The 23,876-nt window shown below is 55.7% G+C and overlaps 1 protein-coding gene across 1 annotated transcript; it reads right to left on the bottom strand.

The window, feature by feature from the left end:
- Positions 1-826: 826 nt before the first annotated feature.
- On the bottom strand, positions 827-16,293 carry IGLON5 (IgLON family member 5). Its single transcript, XM_047712508.1, has 8 exons — positions 16,193-16,293; positions 8,366-8,445; positions 7,458-7,690; positions 5,944-6,063; positions 4,435-4,569; positions 4,156-4,276; positions 3,457-3,611; positions 827-2,420 (listed from the first exon to the last, which is right to left on the bottom strand). Exons 1-8 carry the CDS (start codon positions 16,268-16,270, stop codon positions 2,332-2,334), a joined length of 1,011 nt encoding a protein of 336 aa, XP_047568464.1. The 5' UTR covers positions 16,271-16,293; the 3' UTR covers positions 827-2,331.
- Between the last annotated feature and the right edge of the window lie 7,583 nt (positions 16,294-23,876).

The following is a 23,876-nucleotide window of genomic DNA, read 5'->3' as shown; positions in this document are numbered from 1 at the left end:
GAGCTCCAGACATCACCTCTTCATGCAACTGTATCTGAAGACAAAAGGAAGGGAGCAAGGTTCCCTTCCCACACTCCTTCCTTCGACCAACCTCATGAGTGAGGAAAGAAATTTCCTGGAAACCCATTAGCAAACTTGCCTTATTGACCCCAAATTAGCCACATCACTGCAAGGGAGGCTGGGAAACCAAACATCTCAGCTTGTATCATGGGAGGTGGGTCTGCTAGCAAAGGAGGAAAAAACTAATGCATCTGTCTCAGAGAAGAAAAGAATAAAAGTGAGGTATTCTGGTTCAAGATTGGGATGAAAGAGGCCTTTAGGGAAATAGAGCTCTTGGAAAGGTGAAGCCTGGGGTACTGGGTACCTGGGTCCTCTATATCTTTTCTATATCAGTTAGACTTTTCATTTCCTTTTTAATCACTGGTAAGAAACCTAACATAAATTGGCTTGTACTTTCAGGGGAGTGTACTGCTTATGTAAATGAAGGTGGGCATCAGGTAAGCTTTGATCCAGCTACTCAAACGATGTCACCATGGACTCAGTTTCTTTAGACCTTCGTCTCTGTACTCTGTAGTGTTTCTACCATTCTCGGCCTGTACATACTACCTTCCCCACCACTGCTATTCCCACAGACCCAAGATCTTCCATGTAACTTGGAAAAGCAATGGTGCAGATCTAGATAGATCTCACATCATTGTGTAATGGGTCAATTCCAAATCTACTGAAAGAGAGAGAGGGTAGAAATGATGCCGGGGAAGCACCACCAATGACCGTTGGCCCTCCACTCACCCAAATCCTTAATGACCCTGACATTTGCAGGCAGAGACTTTGGAAAAAGGCGTTTATTGGTGTGGTGGTCTCAACACTCCCCATGAGTCGGAACACACGGCCCCCAGGGCCCCCCCGCCCCCTCCCTGGTGCCCTCCCCCACCCCTCCCCAACCCCCTGGACCCTGGGGATGGAAGACAATGTGGGATGGGGCCCACGCCCCCGTCTGAGGTACAGTCACTGCCCCTTGCCCCCCTCCCCCCGCCCCTGCTCTGATCTCTTCCTCCCCAAGCTCTAGGTGTGTGGTTTGGGGTGAGTGTTTCTAGCGGGTCTCCCAGGAGTCAGAGCTGGTGACTTGACATCTTGATCTGGGCTGGGGATGTCTGTGATGCCTCTCTCTTCCCCACTCTGTGTAAGTGGTACACATACTGCATATTCCTCCCATCAGAGCTGAGGTTACAGCCTCTCAGCGCCTCCTCCTGACAAGTTGCCCACTCTCAGGGGAACTACAAGCTGGTCACCAGCTGCAGGACAGCTGGAGCCGGGGGGCTATTGCTGGTCACAGTCGCTGGTATGTGTGTGTCTATCGGAGTGTGTGTGAGGGCGGACAGGTCAGCCTTTGGGAGGTACAGTTGGTGGAGAGGTCGGGGGTGGTAGACCAGCAAGCCCACACCTGTGGGTGGCTGCAACGGGCTGAGGGGAGCTGGGGGTGGGGTAGGGCAAAGCACTGAGACAGACAGGTGACCACGGGCACCAGTCTGACAGTTGGATGGAAGCACCGATTGGCCCAGATGGGGCCAGAAAGTCGGGGGAGGGGAGGAGGGGCAGAGAGAGTGGGAAGGTCTCAGGCTGCTGAGCCAGTGATGGGGCCTCGCTCGGGCTGCAGGCAGCTGATGGTAGACAGCAAGGAGGCCCAGAGCCAAGACGGAGCTCTCCCACCTGCTCACAAAGGCTGAATGAAAGCTTGACAGGCGAGTGCGCTACACCCCTCCTCACTCCCAACCTGCCCGGGAGACACTCTCTCAACAGAGAGGGGAGGGGGTGCTGTGCGTGCATATACGGGGGACGTGGGGAGCCTGGAAATCCTCTCCTCACAGCTTCCGCCACGAAGCCCACATACCTACCTCCAGCCAGAGGTGAGAGGCAGCAGCATTGGGGGCAGTGGGCGTGGGGGTTTTGGGGGAGGGAAGATTGCTGAGCCCCTCCCCCCCACACACATACACACGCGTGCAGGCTCATGCTCACACACACCCACTACATACACACGATCCGGTTGACAGCCTGAGCTAAGAGAGGGGTGTGGGGTGGCCGGGGGTGGGTCACAGTCGGAAACGTGAACGGTGGCGAAAATGGCTGTAGAAAGATGCATAATTTTGCGTTATCCCTCACAGTGATGGGTTCTCTAAAGAGCTTTCCTCCTCTTCCTCCTCCTCCTCTCTTCTTCCTCCTCGGTGGCAGAGAGCTCTTCCGCCCCCTCGAGACCCACGGCGCTTGCTCTCCCTTTCTCTCTCGCTCCCGGCCTCAGGCCCCGCGCAGGGGGAGGCGAGCTGCATTGGGTTCTTCCTACATCCTCCACCACAGCCAGCCCAGGGCGGAGAGGAGGGTCAGGGGCCCCGGGGGCCTCGGGGCTGAGTTCTCCAGGGATCCTGGGCCTGGGGAAGGAGAGAGCGTCACAGGGGTGGCCTGGGAAGGGGAGACCCCGTGTGTGTCTCGCTGTTCCCTGTGTCCGCCCTGTCTCTGAGGGTGTCTTTGAGCCTCCCTCTCTAGGGGCTTTCTTGGGGCCTTTGCTCAGTGTGCCTGCTCTCCCACTCTGATCTGAGTCTCAGCATCTCGCCGAACATGGCTTCTCTCTGCCGCTCAGTCCCTCTCTCTCTCAGCCCCTGTCTTTCTCAGATCTTCACGTCGTGGAGGTCCATCCAGTACGGATACTATCCAGTATGGCTACGAAGCGTCTGGCAGTCAGCGCGCCGGACACGGGACCCTTGGCTTGTCTCCCTAGACTGGCTACGGCCCCCACTTCAATACTTTACTACTACGTTCCCCTTCACCCGGCTACTCGAACCAACCCCTGCGATTGCCTCGACTCCACTTCCTGCTTCCCTCTGCCTTCGAAACATCTCCCCGCCACAGCGCCTTTGCGCCACCGCTCCTGGCCTGGGTTACCGCGGTCGCCCCTTCCCTGGTCCCTCGGCCTTCATCTTGCGCCCCCTACAGGCTATTCCTCAAACAGCGGTCAGTGACTCTCTTTAGAACCGTCAACCCCTTGGTCAGTCCCTTGCTTAGCAGCCTCCAGGGGCCTCAACCCCGCAATAGAATAAAATCCAAAATCCTTTCCATGGCCCATGAGACTTTGCCCCTCCTTCCCTCTTTAGCCTGAGACTCCACGGTGATCACTCTGCTCAGGTCACGCTAGCCTTCTTGCTGTGCCTTTGCGTACCTACAGCCTTCCCTCGGCCTGCAAAGCTCTTCCCGCAGATCTCCGCGGGGCTGGCTGCTTCTTACCATTCGAGTCTCAGTTCCGCCCCCTAGTGGGCCCTCAATGAATCGACATCCACTGAAGGGATGCGTCTCTCGCTCAGTCACGTGGCTTGGGTCTCAGCTTGGGTCACTTTCCCAAGTTCGCGGTCAGTCTGGGGGCAGTCCCGGCCTCGCCCCCCGCCCGACCCCGCCCCTCCCGATCGGACGCACGCAGGAGGCGCATGGAAGCGCTGGACGTTCCCAGCCGGTTGGCGGCGCGACACGTGTAGTTGCCGTAATGCCGGGCGCTCACGTTGGCGAAGAGAAGCATCGAGCGGGTGCGCTCCGTCTGCACCTTCAGGCCCTCGGCTGCACCGCTGATCAGCCTGCCGGGGATCTGGGTCAGGGATCGGGCCGTGGGACCCTGGCGTGGGACCCCCTCGGGGTGCAGATCCCACTCCACCCCTCTGACTCTCATCGTCCCCGATTTCCCAGAAACCCCTCATTCTGCCCCCTACCTCAAAGACCCCTAGCTTCCGGCTCTAGCTCGCCATGGGTCCCCGGACCACTCCCACAGGCACCCCTCTCGAGGCACCTCTACCCCTCAGGGTCACTGGACTCTCCCAGTGTGTGCCCCCAATCTCTACATTCTCCCAGACCCTGCTGGACCTCAACCCCAATGGTCCTCTGAAGCTTCCTCGCCATATCGTGAGCACCGACCCCCAAACTTCCCTGAACAGCCGGAAGAGACAAGTTTCCAAATTCATATCGTGGGGCCCAAGGTTTCAGTAAGCTCCCCGAGACCTCCCTGGGACCCAGAGGACCCCATCCCCTAGAAGCTGGATCCCCAGTTCTCGGGATCTAGGGCTTGGCTACCTTCCCCTCACCCCCACCCCCAGCCCGCAGCACACTCCAGGGTGCTGTCCTCACAGTCTGTCATCCTTGTACCACTGGAAGTCCGCAGGGGGCACAGCCATGGCTTCACAGCGTAGGAGGGCAGCCCGACCCAGGGCCGTGCGGGCACTGGTCACATCCGTGATGGTTGGAGGATCTGGCCAAGGGCAAGAGTCAGTGAATTCTCCTAGCGAGGTGAGGTTCTAAGGGGTTCTGTCCCCATCCCCCTCCTCCCTCCTTCCCAGGCACTTCCCATGCTCCTCCCCAGGGACCAGGGCCTGCCCCCCCTTTCATGAGCAGTGCCAGGGGGCTCACAGTTGACTGTGACCAGCACGCGGCGGCTGTCAGGCGCCGAGTTGACGCCGTTGTGAGTCACGCACTCATATTCCCCGGCCTGGCCTCGCTGGATGTCAGAAATCTCCAGGATCTCGCCCTCCGAGGTGAAGCCGTCTGTGCGGGGAGGGAATGGGAGGGGGCGGGGCCGGACACAAACACTTAACACGGGACAACACGGGCACAACACGGACACACATCAGCGGGGCAGGCACCGCAGGGCCTGGAATGCCCGGGTCAGTGTGAGCCAGGAGGGGTTTGTAGGGGTTTGGGGCAGGGGTGTGGATCCCCGCCTGAGATCTCCTGCTAGGGGTGGGGCAAGGAATGAGGGTCAGGAGCCTGGTAACTAGAACCCAATGCGGAGAGTCCTAGAATTGGGGGATGCAACCGATCCAGGGATCTGGGAGTTCACCATTAAGATCATGAGGCTCACAGAACCCAGTGGGGGGGGGGACCCCAGGATCTTGGAGCTCAAAAAGATCCAGATAATACAGAACCAAGGAGGGGGTGGTCCAGAGTTCTGGGAGCTTATTCTTGGGTTCAGGGAATCAGGATCAAGTAATTGGGATCAGTAATTCAGACATCTCGGGGCTCATGACACATCACCAGGCTCGGAAGACCCTTTGGGACAAAGGGCATCTAGGGATCCAGGATCTCAAGCCCAGGACTGTGGGGCTCAGATGACCTGGTGCGAAAGGATCCAGGATCTGAGACTGAGTTATTGGGTTCTGGGGTCTCGGGGATAGAGTGATTGGCACCATTGCTCTCTAAAGACCCAGTGACTGAGGGTCTAGGGATCTGGGGGCTGGAGGTGGAGATCCAGGCACACGAGGTGCTGCATATCACGTTCAGGTACCATGGGGCTATGTTTGGGGGGCGGGGAACCTAGAGTAGTGGTTCTCAGCTCCATCACCAGAATCACCTGAGGGGCTTGTTAAAACAGACTGGTGGTGGTGGCGGTAGGTGAGGGAGATTCTAATTCGGCCTGCAATGGGTCCAGAAGGGGTATTTCTGGCAAGCTCCCGGTGATGCCGATGCTGCTGGTCTGGGGACCACAGCCTGAGAACAGCTGGGCTAGAGCATCTGGCAGAGGAGATGTAGTGAAATGACCAGGAGATGGGAACAGAGGCAGGGGCCACTGGTTATACCCTGACTTAGGGTTAGTGGTAGGGACTGAGGACCCAAAATTAAGATAGCCGGTGGGGAAGAGACCAGGGCTACTGGGGTGAGGACAGGGAGCAGGCTTGGGTCCAGCAAGTGAATTAGAGACAGTGGTTTAGCCCTGCAGGTGCTGAAGGCTCTGAGGCTCTGGGGGCTGCTGGCGACATAACGGGTTTAGTGGGGAAGGGGCAAAGCAGGTCTTGACAAGGTTTGGGGGAATGAGGGATGGAAGAAAGGGAGAGTCTGGGAATCTAGCTAGGGATAAGGGGGATCGAGGGGCCCAGATTGCGGAGTAGGGAAAGGGGTTTTGGGCCAGGGTGGGGTCCTCACCTCGGAGCTGCCTCCAGGTGACTGTGGGCTCCGGCCGTCCCACAGCCAGGCAAAGCAGGTTCACACTGCCCCCCTCATTCACTGTCACAGGCGAGGAGATGTTCACGATGCGGGCAGGGACTGCAGGCCAGAAGGGGAGAGGTCAGCGAGAGGCCGAATATGGCCTCCAAGGACCCAAGAGCCCTGGCCCCCAGACCCTCCTCCCTTAGACCCAGGGGTTCAGCCAACATTCTCTCCATCTTTCTGAGAATTCCTCTGTGTTTCTCCCTTGACTCTTGGTCTGGCTCCTTGTCTAACTGCTGGTCTCTCTTTCCTGTTCGTTTGCAGTCTCTGTCTCTCTTTCTCTCTCCCTCTTCATCCCAACTTGGTTTCTCTGCCTTCTGGTCGGAACTCCTCCCACCTTATCTCTGTCTACTTTTATTTATTAATTGTTATTATTCTTATTTTAGACAATTTATTTCTATAACAAATACTCATATGGTGCTTCTGGCATGGTAACACTGCTCTCAGTGTTTTACACAAATTAGCTCATTAAACCTTCACCACCCTGCCACCCCCTGGGGTAGATGCCGTTATAGTCATCAATTCTAATACATATGGCTGTTTCTCCCACCCACTGGAACCTTATTCCAATCAGGAGGGCCTGCCAACATAGGATGCCGGAGTTTAATTGGCGGAGTTATTTCTCTTTTCTTTTTTGGCAGAGCATAAACTAAAGATGCCCCTTCCAGCTGACCATGTCTTGGATCTGATGCATGACAGAGCCATCCCATTTTACAGATGAGGAGTCCGAGGCCGCCCGGCTTGCTCAGGGTTCCTCAGCAGCTGGATGGTCTGGCTTCTGAGTCGGGGCTTGTCATGGGGCCCCTGGGCTGTCTCTGTCTCTGGGTCCCTGTCTCCCCAACTGCTCCCTGCCCTCCTGAGCTCCCCTGTTGATCTCTCTGTCTCCTGCCCACCTTTCCCTCTGAATTCTGGGGCATCTAGACACACGGGACCTGCTCTGCACACCCGACTCATTTTCTCCCCCGACTCCTTCAGCACTGCTCCGTGTCTGGTACCAGCACTGCCCCCAGCTGAAGGTCTCAGCTCAGATGTTATGTCTGGGAAGCCGCCTCCTTAGAAAGTCAGCTTCAAAAGGGCAGGGAGAACCCACCTGGCTCCTTCTCCAACCCCCATGCCTAGAGCAAAGCCAGCACATAGTAGGTGCTCAGTAAACAGAGTTGAGGGGAGCCGGTCTTCCCTGAGCACCCCCTCACCCCTGCAGCTCTCCTGCCCTAGAAGCTGTCATGCTGAAAGGTCACTTTCTGGGTGGCTGTCCCTCCTTCCGCTTGGCTGAAATCTGCGAGGGCAGGGTGTGTGTCTGCCTCCCACACCTCCACACCTCCCACACACCAGGGTGTGTGTCTGCCATCCACACCAGGATCGGGGATCAGACAATTGGCAAGGATGTGAGGATTCCCTCTCCCCTGTGCCCTCCGTTCCCTCTGCCACCCAAGGCCCAGCCGAGGGCTCACCGTGGACGATGAGGTAGACCTGAGTGGTGTACGGCTGGTGGCGGGTCTGGAAGGAGCAGGTGTAGAGGCCCTCGTCTCCGAGCCCCACCTGGGTGATGAGGATGGAGAACTCCTCGGGCGTGTTAATGAGCAGCCGCACCCGCGGGTCACTGGTCCAGCGGTCATTGCCCGCGTACAGGATGTTGGAGCGGTTCAGCCAGGCCACACGGGTCACATGCTCGTCAATGAAGCAGCTTCAGAGAGGACAAGGGTGGAGGGTTCTTCTCTCCCCCACCCCAGAAGGCCCTCCAGGTTCCGCCATCGTGGGGGCTCAGAGGTGGGGAGAGGAAGGCTCACTGCATCGCCAGTTCCCACTGAAGCCCTGTGTGGGAGAAGTGACTGGGCCCACTTTACAGGTGGGTAAACTGAGCCTCGAGTTTGAGCCCAAGTGCGCAACGGAAGGGTAGCTGATGGTTACTGAGTGAATGTTGTGTGCTAGAGACTGGAAAAGTATCTGGAACATTCTGGGAGAGATAGGCAGAGATGCAGAGATGAGGGAGAGAGACCCAGGGAGAGGGGGACAGAGACCCAGAGCGAGGGAGACCCAGTGTAGGGAGCAGCACTGAGCCGGGGGAATAAGCCTGGCTCCCATCTGTTAAGTGGTCACAGTGTGCCGTGCTCTCCGAACTTGGAATGTGTGTACAAAATCTTGAATCCCGTGGCAGCCCTCATAGTGGTTATCATCCCTCCACCCATTTCACGGATGGGGACAGTGAGGCTCAGGCACAGAACCAGGCACAGTGTCCATGCCCCTAACCACCTCTCCTGACTGACAGGGACCAGGCTGTCCGTGCAAGTCGGGATTGTCTTCTGAGGAAGGCGACAGAGTGGGACTGGGGTGATTTCAGAGTCCCTGAGATCAGAGGTACCTGAGGGTGGCCGTTGTCACCTTCGCACACTGTGTAGTTGTCTGCGGGAGAGCTGAACTCCAGGCTCTGGGACAGCAGCCCTGTGGACAGGAGAGGTAGCTCAACGGGGACTGGACACGTCTGCACCCACAGACATTTCCCACACCCCGTGGCAAACACAGTCATCGATGTTTCCAGAGACGTGCTGCAGACGCACTCGGAGCAAACACACGCAGCCTGTCCCTTTCCGCAAGCTCGCGCTGACTCAGACAGACTGGGGCACACAGGCCTACATGCCTCCAAAGACACTGAGACCACATCCTAATCATGGCACACAGACACGCACGTGCACACACACACGTACACATATTCACAGAGGCCATGCCCAGAGGCACACCCATGTACATACGCAGATACACAATCGCATAAATGTGTATGCAGACATGCACACACCTGTCCACACAGATGCTCACATATTCACAGTGTACACACACACACACGCTCAAAGTTCAAGGACACACGGAGCCATATATAGACTCACACAGGTGCACAGACAGACACACAGATGTACACGTACACAGGCACCTACACATTCAGGCTCATGGTGCACACACACACAGATCCATGTACACATAGCAATTCAGAAACACAGGGAAATACACAGTCACCCACACGTGTGTGCAGACCTACGGACACAGAAATGTGAACACGTGCTCCCAAACACAGGTGCGTGCGTGTCTCCACTCAGACATGCAGGCTATCGCGGATGCACAGATTCGCCCTTGGGCCCTGTGCACAGCCACAAGGACGCGACTCAGACACACCCGCCTGCCTGTTCTTACGGGGCTCACTGTGGGCACACACCCACACCAGCCCGCACCCTCCAGCGCAGCTCATGGGCACCATCGCCCGGCAGAGCCCACACCCCCACCTATTCATGTCTGTGGACCGTGGCCAGTGGGCTGGACCAGGGCCAGGGAGTGGGGGCTGGGCACACAGAGGCGGAGGCGGATGGAGCCGCACCAGGAGGGGGAGAGGAGGCTGGATGACCTTGGATGCCTGGGGAAGGAGGGCTCGGCATGGGGCTGCCCTGCCCCCGCCCTCGCATGAGGAGCTAATTAATCTAATGAATTAATTGCCCGTGCCGCCCCAATGACTCCCATGGGCCCTCTCCATCAGCAGCCCCTCAGGACTGGGCTGGGGCAGAGCCAGTGTGGAGGGCTCCCCAGGTCCTGGGGTTTGGGGTGGGCCCTGCAGCCCCTCACCGTGACCAGAGTCACTTCTGGATGCAGGGAAGGGGCCTGCCTGCACCCGAGCTGTGCAGAGTGGACAAGGCCACACACAGCCCTGGTCACAGCAGGAGATGGCCGGTAGACAGACACGCACGGAGACAGACACATCACCGGGGCCCAGGGAAGACACCCAGAGCCCAGGCTGGGCCAGGAAACAGTCTGACACTCCAGCATCCAGAGGGCAATGGGGCCTGCTCGAGGGCCCAGGGTACACACACTCCTGCTGACACACAGCCCGGGACCCATGCCCAGCAGAAGGTCACCCCACTGTACACAGATAGACCCACACTGTCGCACTGACACCAACAGCCCCACACGCAGGTGGGGGCTGTCTAATGCAACCGGTTACAGCCCATCTGGGGGGCCATTGCTGGCTCTCTCTCGCTCCCTCTCTCTCTCTCTCTCTCTCTCTCTCTCTCTCTCACACACACACACACACACACACACACACCACTAGCCTCATCACTCCCGCTGACACTACCAGCCGAAGGGCCATGCTCACCACCCCCCCGCCCCTGCACTCTGGAAAGTCGTGCAGAAAGCTACAGTGTGCGGAGGAAACGGTTACCCTGTCACAGCCTCTCAATACAAAGGAGCAGCCCTGGGTCAAGAATCGGGTGCAGGCAGTCACGCTGTCACCGACGATCAGATCACACACACACACATGCCATGGGACCTGTCATACTCCTGCTCACACACACTCCCAGACCGGGCTTCTCCACTTTGGCCCCACTGACGTTTGAGGCCGGATGCTTCTCCCCTGTGGGGACTGTCTCGTCCCCACCAGGGACTGTGGGGACTCCAAACCGCTATCCCTGGGATCTACCCACTGGATGCCAGTAGCTCCCCCCTTCACAGTGGTGACAATCACAACTGCTTCTGGACATTGCCCGATGATGCCCCGTAGGGGGCAAAATCCCCCCTCCTCCTCCGGTGACAGCCACTGTCCAAGGTTACAGGAGGCCTAGCCGTGAAGACGGAGCTGTCCAAGGTCCCCCAGGCTTCAGGGGCCCAGGGCTCCCGAGTTAAGCCCTGGGCTACACCAGCTGCCGCAGGCGTGAGCAAGGCCCGCAGACACAGGCGGACCTCAATCCTATGTCCCGGCAGACAGAAATACAGACACACACTCCTTCCAGAGGGATCTTCCTAACATTCAGAGCTGCCTCCGCTGCTCCCGTGGCTCCCTACTGCCCCCAGGACAAAAACTCATCCCCCCTCAACCTGGGTCCGAGACCCTGGAGTCACTCTCCTGCTTTGTCTCCTCTAGCGCGTGTGTGTGACCCAGCTTCACATTCCCCACTTTTCTCCTGGTCCCTCTGTCCCACCGCTTATGACAAAAATGCTTCTCCTTCTCCAAGGGTCTATTATAATGAGGCCTCTCCTAGGAGAGACAGCGCATATGAGCTCCTGCCCTGCTCCCAGGGGACCCTGGATCCGAGTCATCTGCTTCCCCCACCTGCTCCTGCAGGGCAGAGCCTGGCTCAGACCATCTGTGTCCCCAGCATGCCCAGCTCCAGGCTCAGCTGAGGACAGTCCCAGGAGATAAGAGATGAAGGAATCCATGTCTCAGGCAGGTCTTGGATTCTTGGTCCCTGTGTCATGAGTCTGCATGCCTGTCTCACACAATTCCCAGATTCCAGGATCAGGACCCTCCTCCCTGCTGTGTGACCTTGAGCAAGTCCCTTCTCTTTCCTGGGCTTTGGTAAGTGGAGGTAGGGGTTGGGTTAGTCATTCCACACCCACTCGGTCCCTGAGCACTGCTCTTCCCTCTGTGTCGGTCCTGTTCACCCCGGATCCTATCTTAGCCTGCGTCCCTCACCAGATGGGAGCCCCTCAGGGAGAGGCCTGGGTCTTGACCCACCTCCAGGGTTCCAGCATTGCTGGCTCTGGGCCTGGCCCACTGGAGGCCTCGAAAGATGTTTAGTGTAAAAATAAATAAGCCGGTGCACATGAGATCCACTCTGTAGGAATTCTGCTTGGAAAACTCTCCCTTAATTCTGGGAAGCCCTCCTTACCCCCTCTAAGCCTGGTCTGTATTCCCACAGTGCCTGGACTACCTCCATTAAAGCTCACATCACACCATGGTGGCCATCTGTTGTCTGTTTCCCCCTTCAGACTAGAAGTTTCTTGAGGGCAGAGCCTGGGTCTAACTCAGGTCTGTATCCTCAGCATCTCCGAGCATATGGTCTGACCCTGGAAGGCCTTGGGAAATACCTGTTGAAAGAGTAAATGTAAAGAGATACGTACAGCATGTGTCTCCAACTCTTGAACTGCTATCATCCTTCAAGACCCAACTCAAATGCCCCCTCCTCCAGGAGGGCTCCCTGACTGCTCAAGACAGAGAGTCTCAACCCTTTCTACTGGATACCCTCTGACTCAGCTGGGACAGTGTTCAGGGGTGCCTCCCCAGCCCGAATCTTGGCTGTGTCCCCCAGAGCTGGGTTTAGCCCAGAACAGGGAAGTGTTTGCAGGAAGAATGAATGGTCCTGAGAGACTGGATAAGAAAGCCAGGAGGAATCTGTGCTAAGAGAACGAATGTCTGCCCCACCATTTCCTGTCTGGGTGAGCCCTAGACAGTCTGAGCCTCAGTTTTCCCCATCTATAAAAAGGAAAAAAAACAAACCAACAGTCATTCCCTCTGAGGGTTTTGTGGGGCATTCCATGAGAACATGCAAGCAAAAATTTTTAGCTCAGCGCTTAGCATGCAGGAATGGTCCAATAAATGCTAACTGTTTCTTAACAGCACCTTCTTTTTAAAGAACATCTATGCTATCCGTGGTTCGGTGTCAGTCCCCCGGGGTAGCGGGGGGGAGGGACCCACTGCTCTGTGCCCTGCACCCACCAGAGTTGAGTCGGCGACTCATGTCTGGTTGCCCTGTCAGTATCTGCTCTGACACCACCACGCCAGCATAACCGGGCCACTGAAAGAACAGACTGGGTACCCGGGCTGCCGGGGTTCGAGCCCCCACACCGCCAGTTACTTGCACAAATTCCTCCACCTCCATGGGACTCAAGTTTCCCCCCTGTGTAAGTGGGGATGATCATTGTGCCTCCTGCATGGCGCTGCGGGTGGTGGGGAGGATGACAAGAGGTCACCAAGCAACAGGTTCAATGCAGAGCCTGCTAGCTGAGTGCCTGCCCACAGCCCCCACGTGTGCTGGCTGATGGGATGATGGTGCGGCAGGTGCCCCAGCTGGTCTGGGGGGCCAGTGGTGACTGGAGGGACACACTCGGGTCTCTGCCAGTCTGCACTAGTAGCCTTCATACCCCTTGATAAGTCAAGCGATGAAGGTCACATGTAGGTGAGTTTCCTCCCCTTAAGTGAGAAGAGATTTCTAACAGATGGAGGGCCTCTGGTTGGAGATAAGCACCTCCTGCTACCCCTCAAACGGGGAACTTTGGTAAAGCTGGGACTCTCCAGTGGGGGGAAGCTTGCATTCCACAGTTCTGGAACCACCGATGGGAAGCCAGGCCCACAAGGGTGGGTGACTTGTGGCGGTCACTCAGGGAGCTGTAGCAGAAGTGAGGCTGGACCCAGGGAGGGGTGGGGGATGCATTGGGAGGGGGTGTGGCCTCTGGCAGGGAAGAGCTGGTGAGAAGGGGCTGGAACCCCCAGATCTCCCTTCCTCTCTGCTAACCTCCAAGTGTAGGGGCCTTCCCAGGACAGATGTCTGGACTCCCTGAGCCAAGAACCCTGGAACTTTCCATTATATGTTGGCTGCTCCTTTTCTGCTGGTTCCCACCTCAGGATCTTTGCCTCCACTGTTCCCTTGGGATCTTTTAAAGGCCGACTTCTCTCTGAACCTCTGCTCCCTGCAGCTCAGACAGGGCTCTCTCAACCACCAGAGCTCCCATGGTCGTCCCTGAATCACTCTTAATTTCTTTACACTACCCTTCGTCACTCTCTGAGATTACCTGTTTACTATTTGCTTGTTTTTAGGTTTTGATCTCTCTCCATCCCACTAAGATTGAGGGCTCCTTGACTTCATCTGGCTTGCTCACTGTCGCGTATATACACATCCCCAGAGCCCAGAACAGAGGACTCTGTGCTCAAAATATCCAGTCCGGACAGACCGCTAGCCACAGAGGACCATGGACAGTGGCCAAGCACGGCCCCGTTCTGCCTGCCCTACTCCGTCCAGCACCCCTCACCGGCTGCAGTGAATATATGTATGTGTGAGTGTGTGTTGGCCATAAAGAATTTAGAAAAGAAACTAAAGATAGAACCATATCTCTGGATGCAGGGGAGCTTAAGTTAAGTGGGAAAAAAAAAACAAGCCAGTTGCGGAGAAATGGGCTTATTTTGTTTTCTGTCAGGGAAAACATCAGCCAACAAACCAACACCTAACATGTGTTCAACTCTGGTGTATGACTTTGAGTGAGGGAAGCCGTGACCTGGGCTTTCTCAAGAGAGTGCAGGGAGTGCGTGTCGGAGGGGCGGGGCCAGGACAAGGTGGGGGTTTGCTCTAATACATACTTGTAGAGGATGTATGTGTGTGCTCACTTGCATGAATTCCTTCTGGAATGTGAAAAAGAGCAAATGAATTGGTGAGGAGAGGAAATGCAATTTTGTGTATGCCCCCCCCACACACCAGCTTTTTCTCAGAGCGCCCCAGCTGTCAGTGGGTGGGGCTGCTTGCTGCCCTTAGATCTGTCTCAGACCACCCCCAATGCCTCTTGCCCCCAGTCTCTGATGGGGAACCCAAGGCCTGGCAGTGGGAGAGGCTTGGTCTTAGGTCACAGACCGCCTCCTGGCTCCAAGAAGCTCCCGGCCCAGGATGTGTGTACAACAGCAATTTCTGGGATCTGGAAGATTCAAAGTAGAAAGTGGGAAGTTATCTTGAGACTGAAGGAAAAAGAAGGGTGGTGAAGGGAGAGGGGAAGAAGGATGGGGGTCACGAGGTTATGAGGAGCACGGAAAGGAGGAGAAGACAAGGGACAAGGAAAGGACAAGGACAAAAAATGGGAGTGTCAGTGACCGAGATGGGATTGATTTTCCAGGAGTGAAAGGAGCGAGGAACGAGGGGGCCGGGAAGAGACAGGTGCGTGTGTGTGACGATGAGAAGCAGGGCCCAAGGCAGGGAGGGCAGATGTGAAATTGTACTGAGGACGGCAAGGATGGGAGACAGAGACCCAGAGAGAGAGACAAGAAGGATGTCCCCCAGAGTTAGGGAGCCTCTGGAAATGACCTAAAAAGACGAGTGACAGAGGCAGAGAGACGCAGACAGAGCGTCAGACGGTGATTCAGACAGGTCAGGCTGGAGGAACATTCGAACCTGCTCCAACCCACTGAGGCTCCAGTCAGCTGAGGCCCTGGGGCTGGGGGGTCCTGCGTTCGGGACCTGTTTGTGTGACTGTGGGTGTCTGCAGGCGCAGCTCTGGGTCAGACCGGTGACGGGTGTTTATGTGTCTGTGAGAGACCTGGTGTGTGTGGGTGGGAGACTGAGAGTGGCTGCCTCCTTGAGACTGTTGAGGTCTCTAGTTGTCCCTGATTGCAAGTCCCTGACTGTGATCCTTGGTTCAAGGCAGGGCGTGGGGGAATCCTCCAGAAGCTCTGAGTTAACCCTGATCCCTGCCTCCCGCCTTCTTGCTCTGGCCTCCTCTCCGCAGGGGGCACATCCTGGACCATCCCTGGCTCCCAGCCCACTGGGGAGCCACAGGATCCCAGCAGCCATCCACATCCTCTCCAGAGACTGCCCAGCTCGCCCCTCCCCACTCCACACACCAGCCCCCAGCCCCACTCCTTCCCACTCTCAGCAGGGCTGAGATTAACCCACTGACCCCAGGTTAACCCTTCCCTTCCCTCCCTTCCCAATCTGCCCCTCTCTCATCCTCAGTCCCCCCTCTGAACCCTGCTACTCAGCCAGAGCTTCCTGCGTCTGAGTCCCCAGCCCAGCGCCCCAACTTCCTGGATCACCAGCTCCATCCCCTACATAACTGCAACCTCCCAAACGCCGGCACTTTCTCCCCACCTCGATGACCCGGCTGGGAGGCCAGAGCCCCTCTTCTTTTCCTGGCCCTGGGAAGGAGGTCTGTGGATACCCCTGCCACCTTCTTTTACAGACCCTGGGAAGACACCATCCCCCCACCTTTGCCCAGAAACGCCCACCCCAGCCCTCAGGCCAGACCCCCTCAGGGACTGTCTTCACTCAGAGATGAGACCCCCGACGGGCATCCCCTTCCCCTCCACACCCCAACTCAGTTCAGAGAGCCTGCCCAAGCACCCTTACTTAGCGTTTAAATCCCTCTCCCTGATCGGGAGCCGCAGACTCCCGCCCCCAGCCGGGATCAGGTGTCCGCGACCCTCTCGCCGCCGGGAGAAGCCGACCTCCACCCCTAGGCCAGGCTTCAGCCCCGGGACGCGGAACCCTGCCCCCTGGGCACGAATCTGGGCGTCCCCTTCCCAGCCAGGGTGTGCAGCCCCCGCCCCCGGGCCCAGACCTCAGCGAGCGAGGGGGCCTCCTCTTCCCCGCCTGGGATGCAGCCCCCCACCCCCAATCCCCGCTCGGGACCCCGGCGTCCCAGCCGAGCCCCCCCGCCCCCGACGCTGCGGTACCTCTGCTGATGACGGCCAGGCCGGCCAGGGCGGCGGCGGCGAGAAGCCGGAGCCGGGCCCCGGGCGCAGGGGGGGCATCGCGGCAGCGGCGGCGCGAAGGGGGAGGGGAAAGGGGGGGGCCGGTCCGGGGCGCGCAAGGCCGGGGGGAGAGGGGAGGGGGAGGGGGACCCCGCCTGCGGCTGCACCGGCCCCGGGGGGCGGCGGGGGCGGGGGGAGGGGGCTGGGGGGGCGCGACGAGGCGGCCGGAGCTGCTGCAGACCCGGGGGGAGGGGGGCGGCGCTGACGGGCAGGAAGGCCGACCAATCAGGGGAGGCGGGGGGGCCGGGGAGGCGGGGCCGAGGGGGGTTGCTTGTTGGAGGGAGAGGCCTTTGTTACTGCGGCCCGTCCCCTACCCCCTCCCGCCCCGGGCGTCCCCACGTCTTCCCATCTCGAATCCCCAGAACCCCGGGTCGGGGACTCTTCTTGAGCCCACCTCCTTTCTGCTTCAGGTCCCGATATCATCCTTCCCCAGACCCAGGAGTCTGGTCCCCAGCCCTTCCTCCCACAGACCCAGGAGTTCAGGACCCCAGCCCCTCCTCCCTCAGACCCAGGAGTCCAGACCCCCCAGCCCCTCCTCCCTCAGACTCAGGAGTCCAGTCCCAGCTCCTCCTCCCTCAGACCCGGCAGTCCAGGCCCCCAGCCCCTCTTCTCTCAGACCCAGGATTCTAGGATCCCAGTTCCTTTTCTTGTGGCACAGTTCTTCTTGTGGGACCACGGTTCAGTTTCTCTACTTTCAGGAATAACATTGACTTTTGGGGTAAATTCCCTTTTCTCTCTTTACTCCAGTCCTCCTCCTCAGGATAACAGAGGGAATGGGGCAGGAGTGGGGACCTGGTCGTGGGAGTGGGGAGGAGATGGTGAGGTGCAGAAAATCTAGACTCCCCATTCTTTCACTTACTTGGCTGTGTGACCTTAGACAAGTCACATCTCTTCCCAGAACCTCTGTGCCTGCCTTGCAAGAGGGAATCATTTCTATTTCCCAAGGTTATTGGAAACAGAAGAGATCCTTGGGAAATTGCTGGCTCTGCCCAGCATCCCAAAAACCCGTGGTTAGTTCTTTCCTCCTGGTCCCACCAGGCACACACTTACTAGGTGATGTGGGAAACGGAGGCAGAAGAAAGTGTATTAAGTTTCCTTACTGTCTGCAGCCCATTGACAAGTCCTTGAATCGGGCAGAGTGACATTCCTCTAGGAACTCAGTTTGCCTTGATGTTGATACTTTGCTAAGGGCAAAAGGCAATCTTAGCCCGGGCCCCAGGATCCTGTAAGTCTACTTTGACATATAAAATTCCTTTGGAAACTTCCTTTATCTCCACCCCCCTCAAGAAACATGTTGACAAGCTCCTCCAAACATATGACCCACCTGCATACATCTGAAGGGTCTCATGACCTAGTTTTTATTAAACAGAAATAAATAAATGACCTTTCCTAACAATAGCTAACCCCCTTCAGGATCCCGGAAACCTCATTTCCAAAATACCTGGGAGCCTTACACTATCCCTAACCAGCTCCCAAATTGAACGTATGTAACGGGCCAGTCCTCATGACCCCAGTGCAGCTCTTTCTGCCCACGGGTCCTGTCCCTGTGCTTAATAAAACTACTTTTTTGCATCAAAGAGTCTCAAGAATTCTTTCTTAGCCATCATTTCAAGCCTTAACGTCTTTCCTACGTCACTTAGTAAGGTCCTCCCTCCGGGCCTGCCAGGTGAGGTGTCCCTGTCCCTGTCCCCTGCATTGGCCTCTGAAGCAACATAAGTCTCAGCTTCCACCACGTCTTGGCAGGTGCAGGCAGGAGCTTCTGAAGTCACCCCACAGGGGCCGTTGTACTTCACAAACACATCCATCCTCCCCCGCCTCCCCCCCAATCAGTACGTCTGCAAGAGCAGCCTGCTCTGCTTTTAAAATGGGTCTCTACTACTCTGTCCACCCCTCCCTGTCCTGGGTAATCTCACTGGTCTGAGCTGCCACCATTGCCCCCTGTAGGAACTGCTCTGACTACAGGCAGCCAGTGTCCCGGTCCACCCTCCACCTTCAGATCCACGACCACTAAACACATAAACTGGCCCATGCCCCTCCCCCACCTCAAACATTCACTCAGCTCCAGCTGCGCTGGCCTTCATTCTGTTCCTCAAATGAGCCCAACTTGTGGCAGCCACAGGTGCTTGCACTGGCTGTTCCCTCTGCTGGAATGCTCTTCCCACCACATTGGCACCAAACTCTTTATATCAAGTGTCACCTTTATTTTTTAAAGATTTATTTCAGGGAGAGAGAGAGCACAAGCAGCAAGAGGGGCAGAGGAAGAGGGAGAAGCAGACTCCCAGCTGAGCAGGGAGCCCAATGCTGGGCTAAATTCCAGGATCCTGAGATCATGACCTAAAGGTAGATGCTTAACTGACTGAGCCATCCAGGTGCCGCATATCAGATGTCACCTTAAGAAGACTTTGTCAATCATGCTAACCAAAGTAAACCCCCTCCCAATACAAGAGCTGGGATACCTGCTTTATTTTGTCCATAGCTCTTATGATTCCCTCATTTCATGCACTTGCTGTTTATTTTCAGTCATTACCCAACCCACCCACGACCACTACCTTCAGAATATCTTCGCTAGGGAGGGTCTTCTCTGCTTTTGCTCAGGTCTGCGTCCCCAGAGCCAAACCAGTGACTGACACATAGAAGGTACTCACTAAATCAGTACTGCAGGATGAGTTGGAGGATTTGTCCATTTAGACAGACAAGGGGATGAAGATCCACAGAGAGGAAGAGATCCACCCAAGTTAACCCCACCAGGTGGTACAGGACCCAGGGGATACCGCAGATGGCTTGCACTGGTTCCGGAGTACTGACTGCTAGATTGCCAGTAATTTTGCAAACTGGATGTTAAACCACTGTTAGTTTGAAACTGGCTGTGAAGTGAGTATTTATACCATGGCAACTAGCAAACATTACAAATCAGACCTTTTTTTTGGAGGGTCATTTCAATCAGTACACCACTGTACAGAATCTGCTATGGCCCTGGCAAATATCATTTATTGCTCCCCTTGAACTCAGGACCATCCAAACTTAGAATGAGGATGGGATTCCTCTTCTTGGATTGGCCCATGCCAGGGCTGATGGCAACACGTGTGTGTGTACTATGTGCCTGCATCTTTCTGAGCACTTTTTTTTTTAAAGATTTTATTTATTTATTTGACAGAGAGAGATCACAAGTAGCAGAGAGGCAGGCAGAGAGAGAGAAAGAGAGGAGGAAGCAGGCTCTCTGCTAATGCAGGACTCGATCCCAGGACCCTGAGATCATGACCTGAGCTGAAGGCAGAGGCTTAACCCACTGAGGCCACCCAGGTGCCTCTCTGAGCACTTTTTTGATATTACCTCCTGAAGCTTCATGACATCCTTAGAAGGTATGTTTTGTCTTTATTTCATGGATGAGGAAATAGAGACACAGAGAACTAATTTCCTAAAGCTTAGACATGGCTGAAGATATGTCCTATGTATATCTGATGATAAACTAGTAGCCAGAATATATAAAGAACTATTACAAATCAACAAGAGACAACTAATTTTTTAAACTTGGCAAAAAGACTTGAACAGGCACTTCACACACACACACACACACACACACACACACACACACCGATATCTGATAATCACATAAAAAGAATATCCCATCCCTCCCAGACCTGGCACGATGACAGATAATCAATCTACTTCGCTATTGCCTCTATGCTCCAAGCCACCCTTTGCTACCTGCTTGTCAAGAATAGGGCTGGAACCTTTAAATAGTCTCCCTTTGCAGTGAGTGGGCTGCTAAGCTTTGTCAGTAGAGAGAGCCTGAGGGACACTGCAGAAGGAACAGGGCTTCTCCCTTGTTCTGACTTTTCCCTGGGATTCCTCTTGCTCTTATTTAGTGGTCACCAGTGACACATGAGCTCACTTCCACCAGGTTTCAGTGGTGCCCGTGTGGATGGCATCTCATCAACTTTCAGTGTTTTCCTAACTGATGTCTTCCCGATATGTCCTAGGAGCTGTCTTTCCAGCCTCACCCTGCCAGTGCTTGGGAGGGTGTTCTCTGCTTGCTCAGCATCTGTGGACCAGCTCTGGTCTGGGCAAGCCAGCCGACTTCCCCACCATGCAGGGATCCACAACCACATATCTTACAGTGTGGGCTGCACCCCAGCCTTGGTGGGGAGGTTCCTTTCCAAGTTCATTCCTTCCTTGGGCCTGAATCCTATGGTACTCCCTTACCCCTTTATAGAATATTACCTGTTAAAGTTAATAATTCCTTATATTAAGTTTTCCCTGTTCAAATTAAAAAAGAAAATGCTTGGTAGGGCAAAGTTACTTAATATTTTGTATCTTCGTTTCAACATCCAAAAAACTGAGGGTAATAATAATTCCTGCTCCTGGAGTTGCTAGAGCATGAAGGGAGTTTCCTGACATTGGAACAGCACCCATCCCAGCACCCAGCCAGGAGGGAGAGCTCTCATGGTTTCTGCAGTGCTGCTGTCTCTCCCTTTATCACCATCCCAGTGCTGCTGTCTCTCCCTTTATCACCATCCTCATCTGCCCGGGCTTCCCTGTGGCTGCTGTAACAAATTACCAAAAACAGGGTAGCTTAAAACCACACACATTGTTCCCTCCCAGTTGTGGAGGCCAGCAGTCCAACACCAATTTCCATGGGCCAAAAGCACAATGTCTACAGTGCCATGCTCCCTAGGGAGGCTTCTGGAGTGGGACAGGGAGAATCTGTTCCCTACCTGTCTGCTCTTGGTGCCACCTGCATTCCTTGGCTTGTGGCTGCGTGGCTCCAGGCTCTGCCCTTCATATAAGGGTATTGTGATTGTATTAGCACCCACTTGGGTCATCCAGGATAAACCCCTCACCTCAGGATCCTTCATTTAATCATATCTGAAAAGACCATTTTCCCTTTGTAAGGTAGCATTCATGGGTTCCAGGCATTAGGATCTGATATCTTTGGAGACCATTACTCAGCCTCTCATTGCATCCCTCCACCATCCTCCACTTCCCTGACACATGCCTGGGAGGCTGACCTCTGCTGATCACACCAACAAGCTCCTCCGCCCTTGGATCTGATGGTGGGTTTGGCCAAAGTGAGGCACAGACTGAACACTGGAGGATGGCTGGAGAATGTTGTTCTCCCTGCCCGCTGCCCTCCTCGGTTCCTGTCGGGTGGCTCCTCTGCCCCAGCCCTGGTTCTCAGTGAAGCCCCAGGGGAACATTTCTCCCCCTGGCTTCCCCAGGAACCAGCAGAATCTGGAAGGAGTCCTTTCCTTCTGTAGCTGGATCCTGGAAGCCCTAACCCTGTGCACACCTCTGTAAGTATCATCCTTATCAGGAAGTGTGTTTAAGAACCTTACTGGAGGGGTGCCTGGGCAGCTCAGTCGTTAAGCTGCTGCCTTCTGCTCAGATCATGATCCCGGGAGTCCTGGGATCAAGCCCCACATCGCATTGGGCTTCCTGCTCGGAGGGAGACCTGCTTCACCCTCTTCCAATCCCTCTGCTTGTGTTCCCTCTCTCCTTTGCCTCTGTCAAATAAAATCTTTAAAAAAAAAAAAAAAAGAACCTTTCTGGAGGAGCTGTCCCAGGGCTAGAGCAGGCTGTGTTATTACTCGGTGTTCATTAGGTGCTGGGCATTGTAAGATATTGAACAGCACCCAGGACTCAAGCCCTAGGTGTAAGCAGCTCTCTTCCTGCCACCCATAATGGTCAGGACAACCCAGAGTGTCTCCAGGGAGGGGCAACGTTGCTCCCTTGAGGAACTGCCCCTCTGGGAGGAAACACAGGAGCCAGGGATCGTGGTTGTCTCTCGGAGTGGGATGAGGCAGGGGTTCTTGCTTTCTCTTTGTTCCCCTTCATAACTTGTTCCTGCTAAGCCTCTTCGAAAATGAGGACTCACTAAAGCGAAAAGCTGGCAGTTAAAATCAGAACAGGTGGTGTGGGAAGTGGGCCCACACCTTGTGTTTGTGGGTTCTCAAGGGGCTCTCAGTTGGATCCTGTGGGAACTGCAGCTTCCTCCTGGAGAATTCTTGCATTGACTTTTTTCCTCTCTGCAAACACACTGGTAACTCAGCCCCTAGACCTTTGCTCATCTCTGCCCTCTGCCTAGATTCTCTTCTAAGACCTTCACCTCCTCAGAGAGGCTTTCCTCTGCCACCTTTGGCCCCTTGGCCAGGTCACCCACGGTTTTCCTTACCACCCCTTACTTGTCATGTATCCCATTTATTTATTCTTGTCCATTGGCTTAGTGTCTTCCTCCCCCATGGGACTCTAAGCTCCCTGAGGGCAGGGACTTTGTCCGCCCTGATGGGTGCTATGCCCTCCATGCCTCACACACAGTAGGGCTCTCAATACATTTTTTTGGAAGAATAACTCCTTACCCTCTTCACTGGCTTCCTTCCCACAAAAGGTCAGCCAAGGTCACCCACTTTGTAATACAGTTTCCCTTTTCCTGCCGCTGTCAGGTCCCTGGAACTATGCTGGGTGTTAGTAACAGCAGCTGAAGACACTCACTGCCTGAGGCAGAGCGGGGGTGGTGGGGGTGTCCGAGCCCCAGCTCCCAGCTCCTCCACCTGTGTTCAATCAGGCAGGTTCCTTGTCCCTCTCTAAAGGATGTGCAAAATGGCCCCCACCTCACAGGGCTAGGGTGGGGATCAAATGCTGGATGGCTAGTTTTTTCCATGAACTTGGCTGGACCAGAGTCCCCCATCAGTCAAACCCCCAGCTACTGTTGCCCTGAGGTATTTTGTACATGTAACTGACATCTCTAATCAGTTGAGATAATTCTCAATTATCTGGGTGGGCTTGACTCAGTCGGTTGAAAGGCCTTTAGAGCAGAACGGAGGATTCCCAGGAAAGAAATTCTGCTTGGGGACAAGAGATCCTGTGCCCGAGAGTCTCCCCGCCTGCCTGACAACTGCCTGTCTGGAGGACGTCAGACCTGCCTAGCCCCACAGTCACATAAGCCAATTCCGTGCAATGAATCTCTTAATACGGGTCAGCTACTGATTCTGTTTCTCGGGTTGAAAGCTGATGGATACAAATGGGTCTTAACATGCTAAGAACAGGACCTGGTGCACACACAGAGCTCAACAAACATGAGCTGCCATCCTGGTGGCCCCAGTGTCCTGCTCGGTGCCAGGCAGCCATGAACACATTCCCAGCTCACAGTAACACATGATGTTATGCTCCCATTCTGCAGATGAAGCCGGGAACGGGGTGCATGATCAGCCCACACTCAGGGCGGTGTTGGGATCCCATCACCGGTAGCCCAGCTCCACCGCCCTGTGGCCGCCACGAAGGTTCATGAGCCCACAGCCCCACTGCAGTGACCAGTGAGGATCCCTAACCAGGAGAGGAAGGGACAGTGGCAGCCCTGTCCTCCACCATCCTCCAAACCTAGCAAGGTGCAGGCACAAAAAGGGTTAACTGAGAAGGAACCAGATGGGGGCTGTTGAATGAGAATGAGATGGGTGGGGGGTAGGGACTCCCTCCCAGAAAGATTCCTTCCCCAGCCTGAACTGCAGCCTTCAGGTCTCCAGATGATCAGTAGAAGTCATCCTGATGGACAGGGCTCCCAGGAGTAGGCAGGAGAGGGCAGAAGTGGGGGAGCAGGTGGAAGGACCCTCCC

Source organism: Lutra lutra, chromosome 17 (genome assembly GCF_902655055.1).
Source record: "Lutra lutra chromosome 17, mLutLut1.2, whole genome shotgun sequence".
Taxonomy (NCBI): Eukaryota; Metazoa; Chordata; class Mammalia; order Carnivora; family Mustelidae; genus Lutra; species Lutra lutra.
Note: the sequence above shows the minus strand (reverse complement) of the source record. Positions and strands in the feature narration are given on the sequence as shown.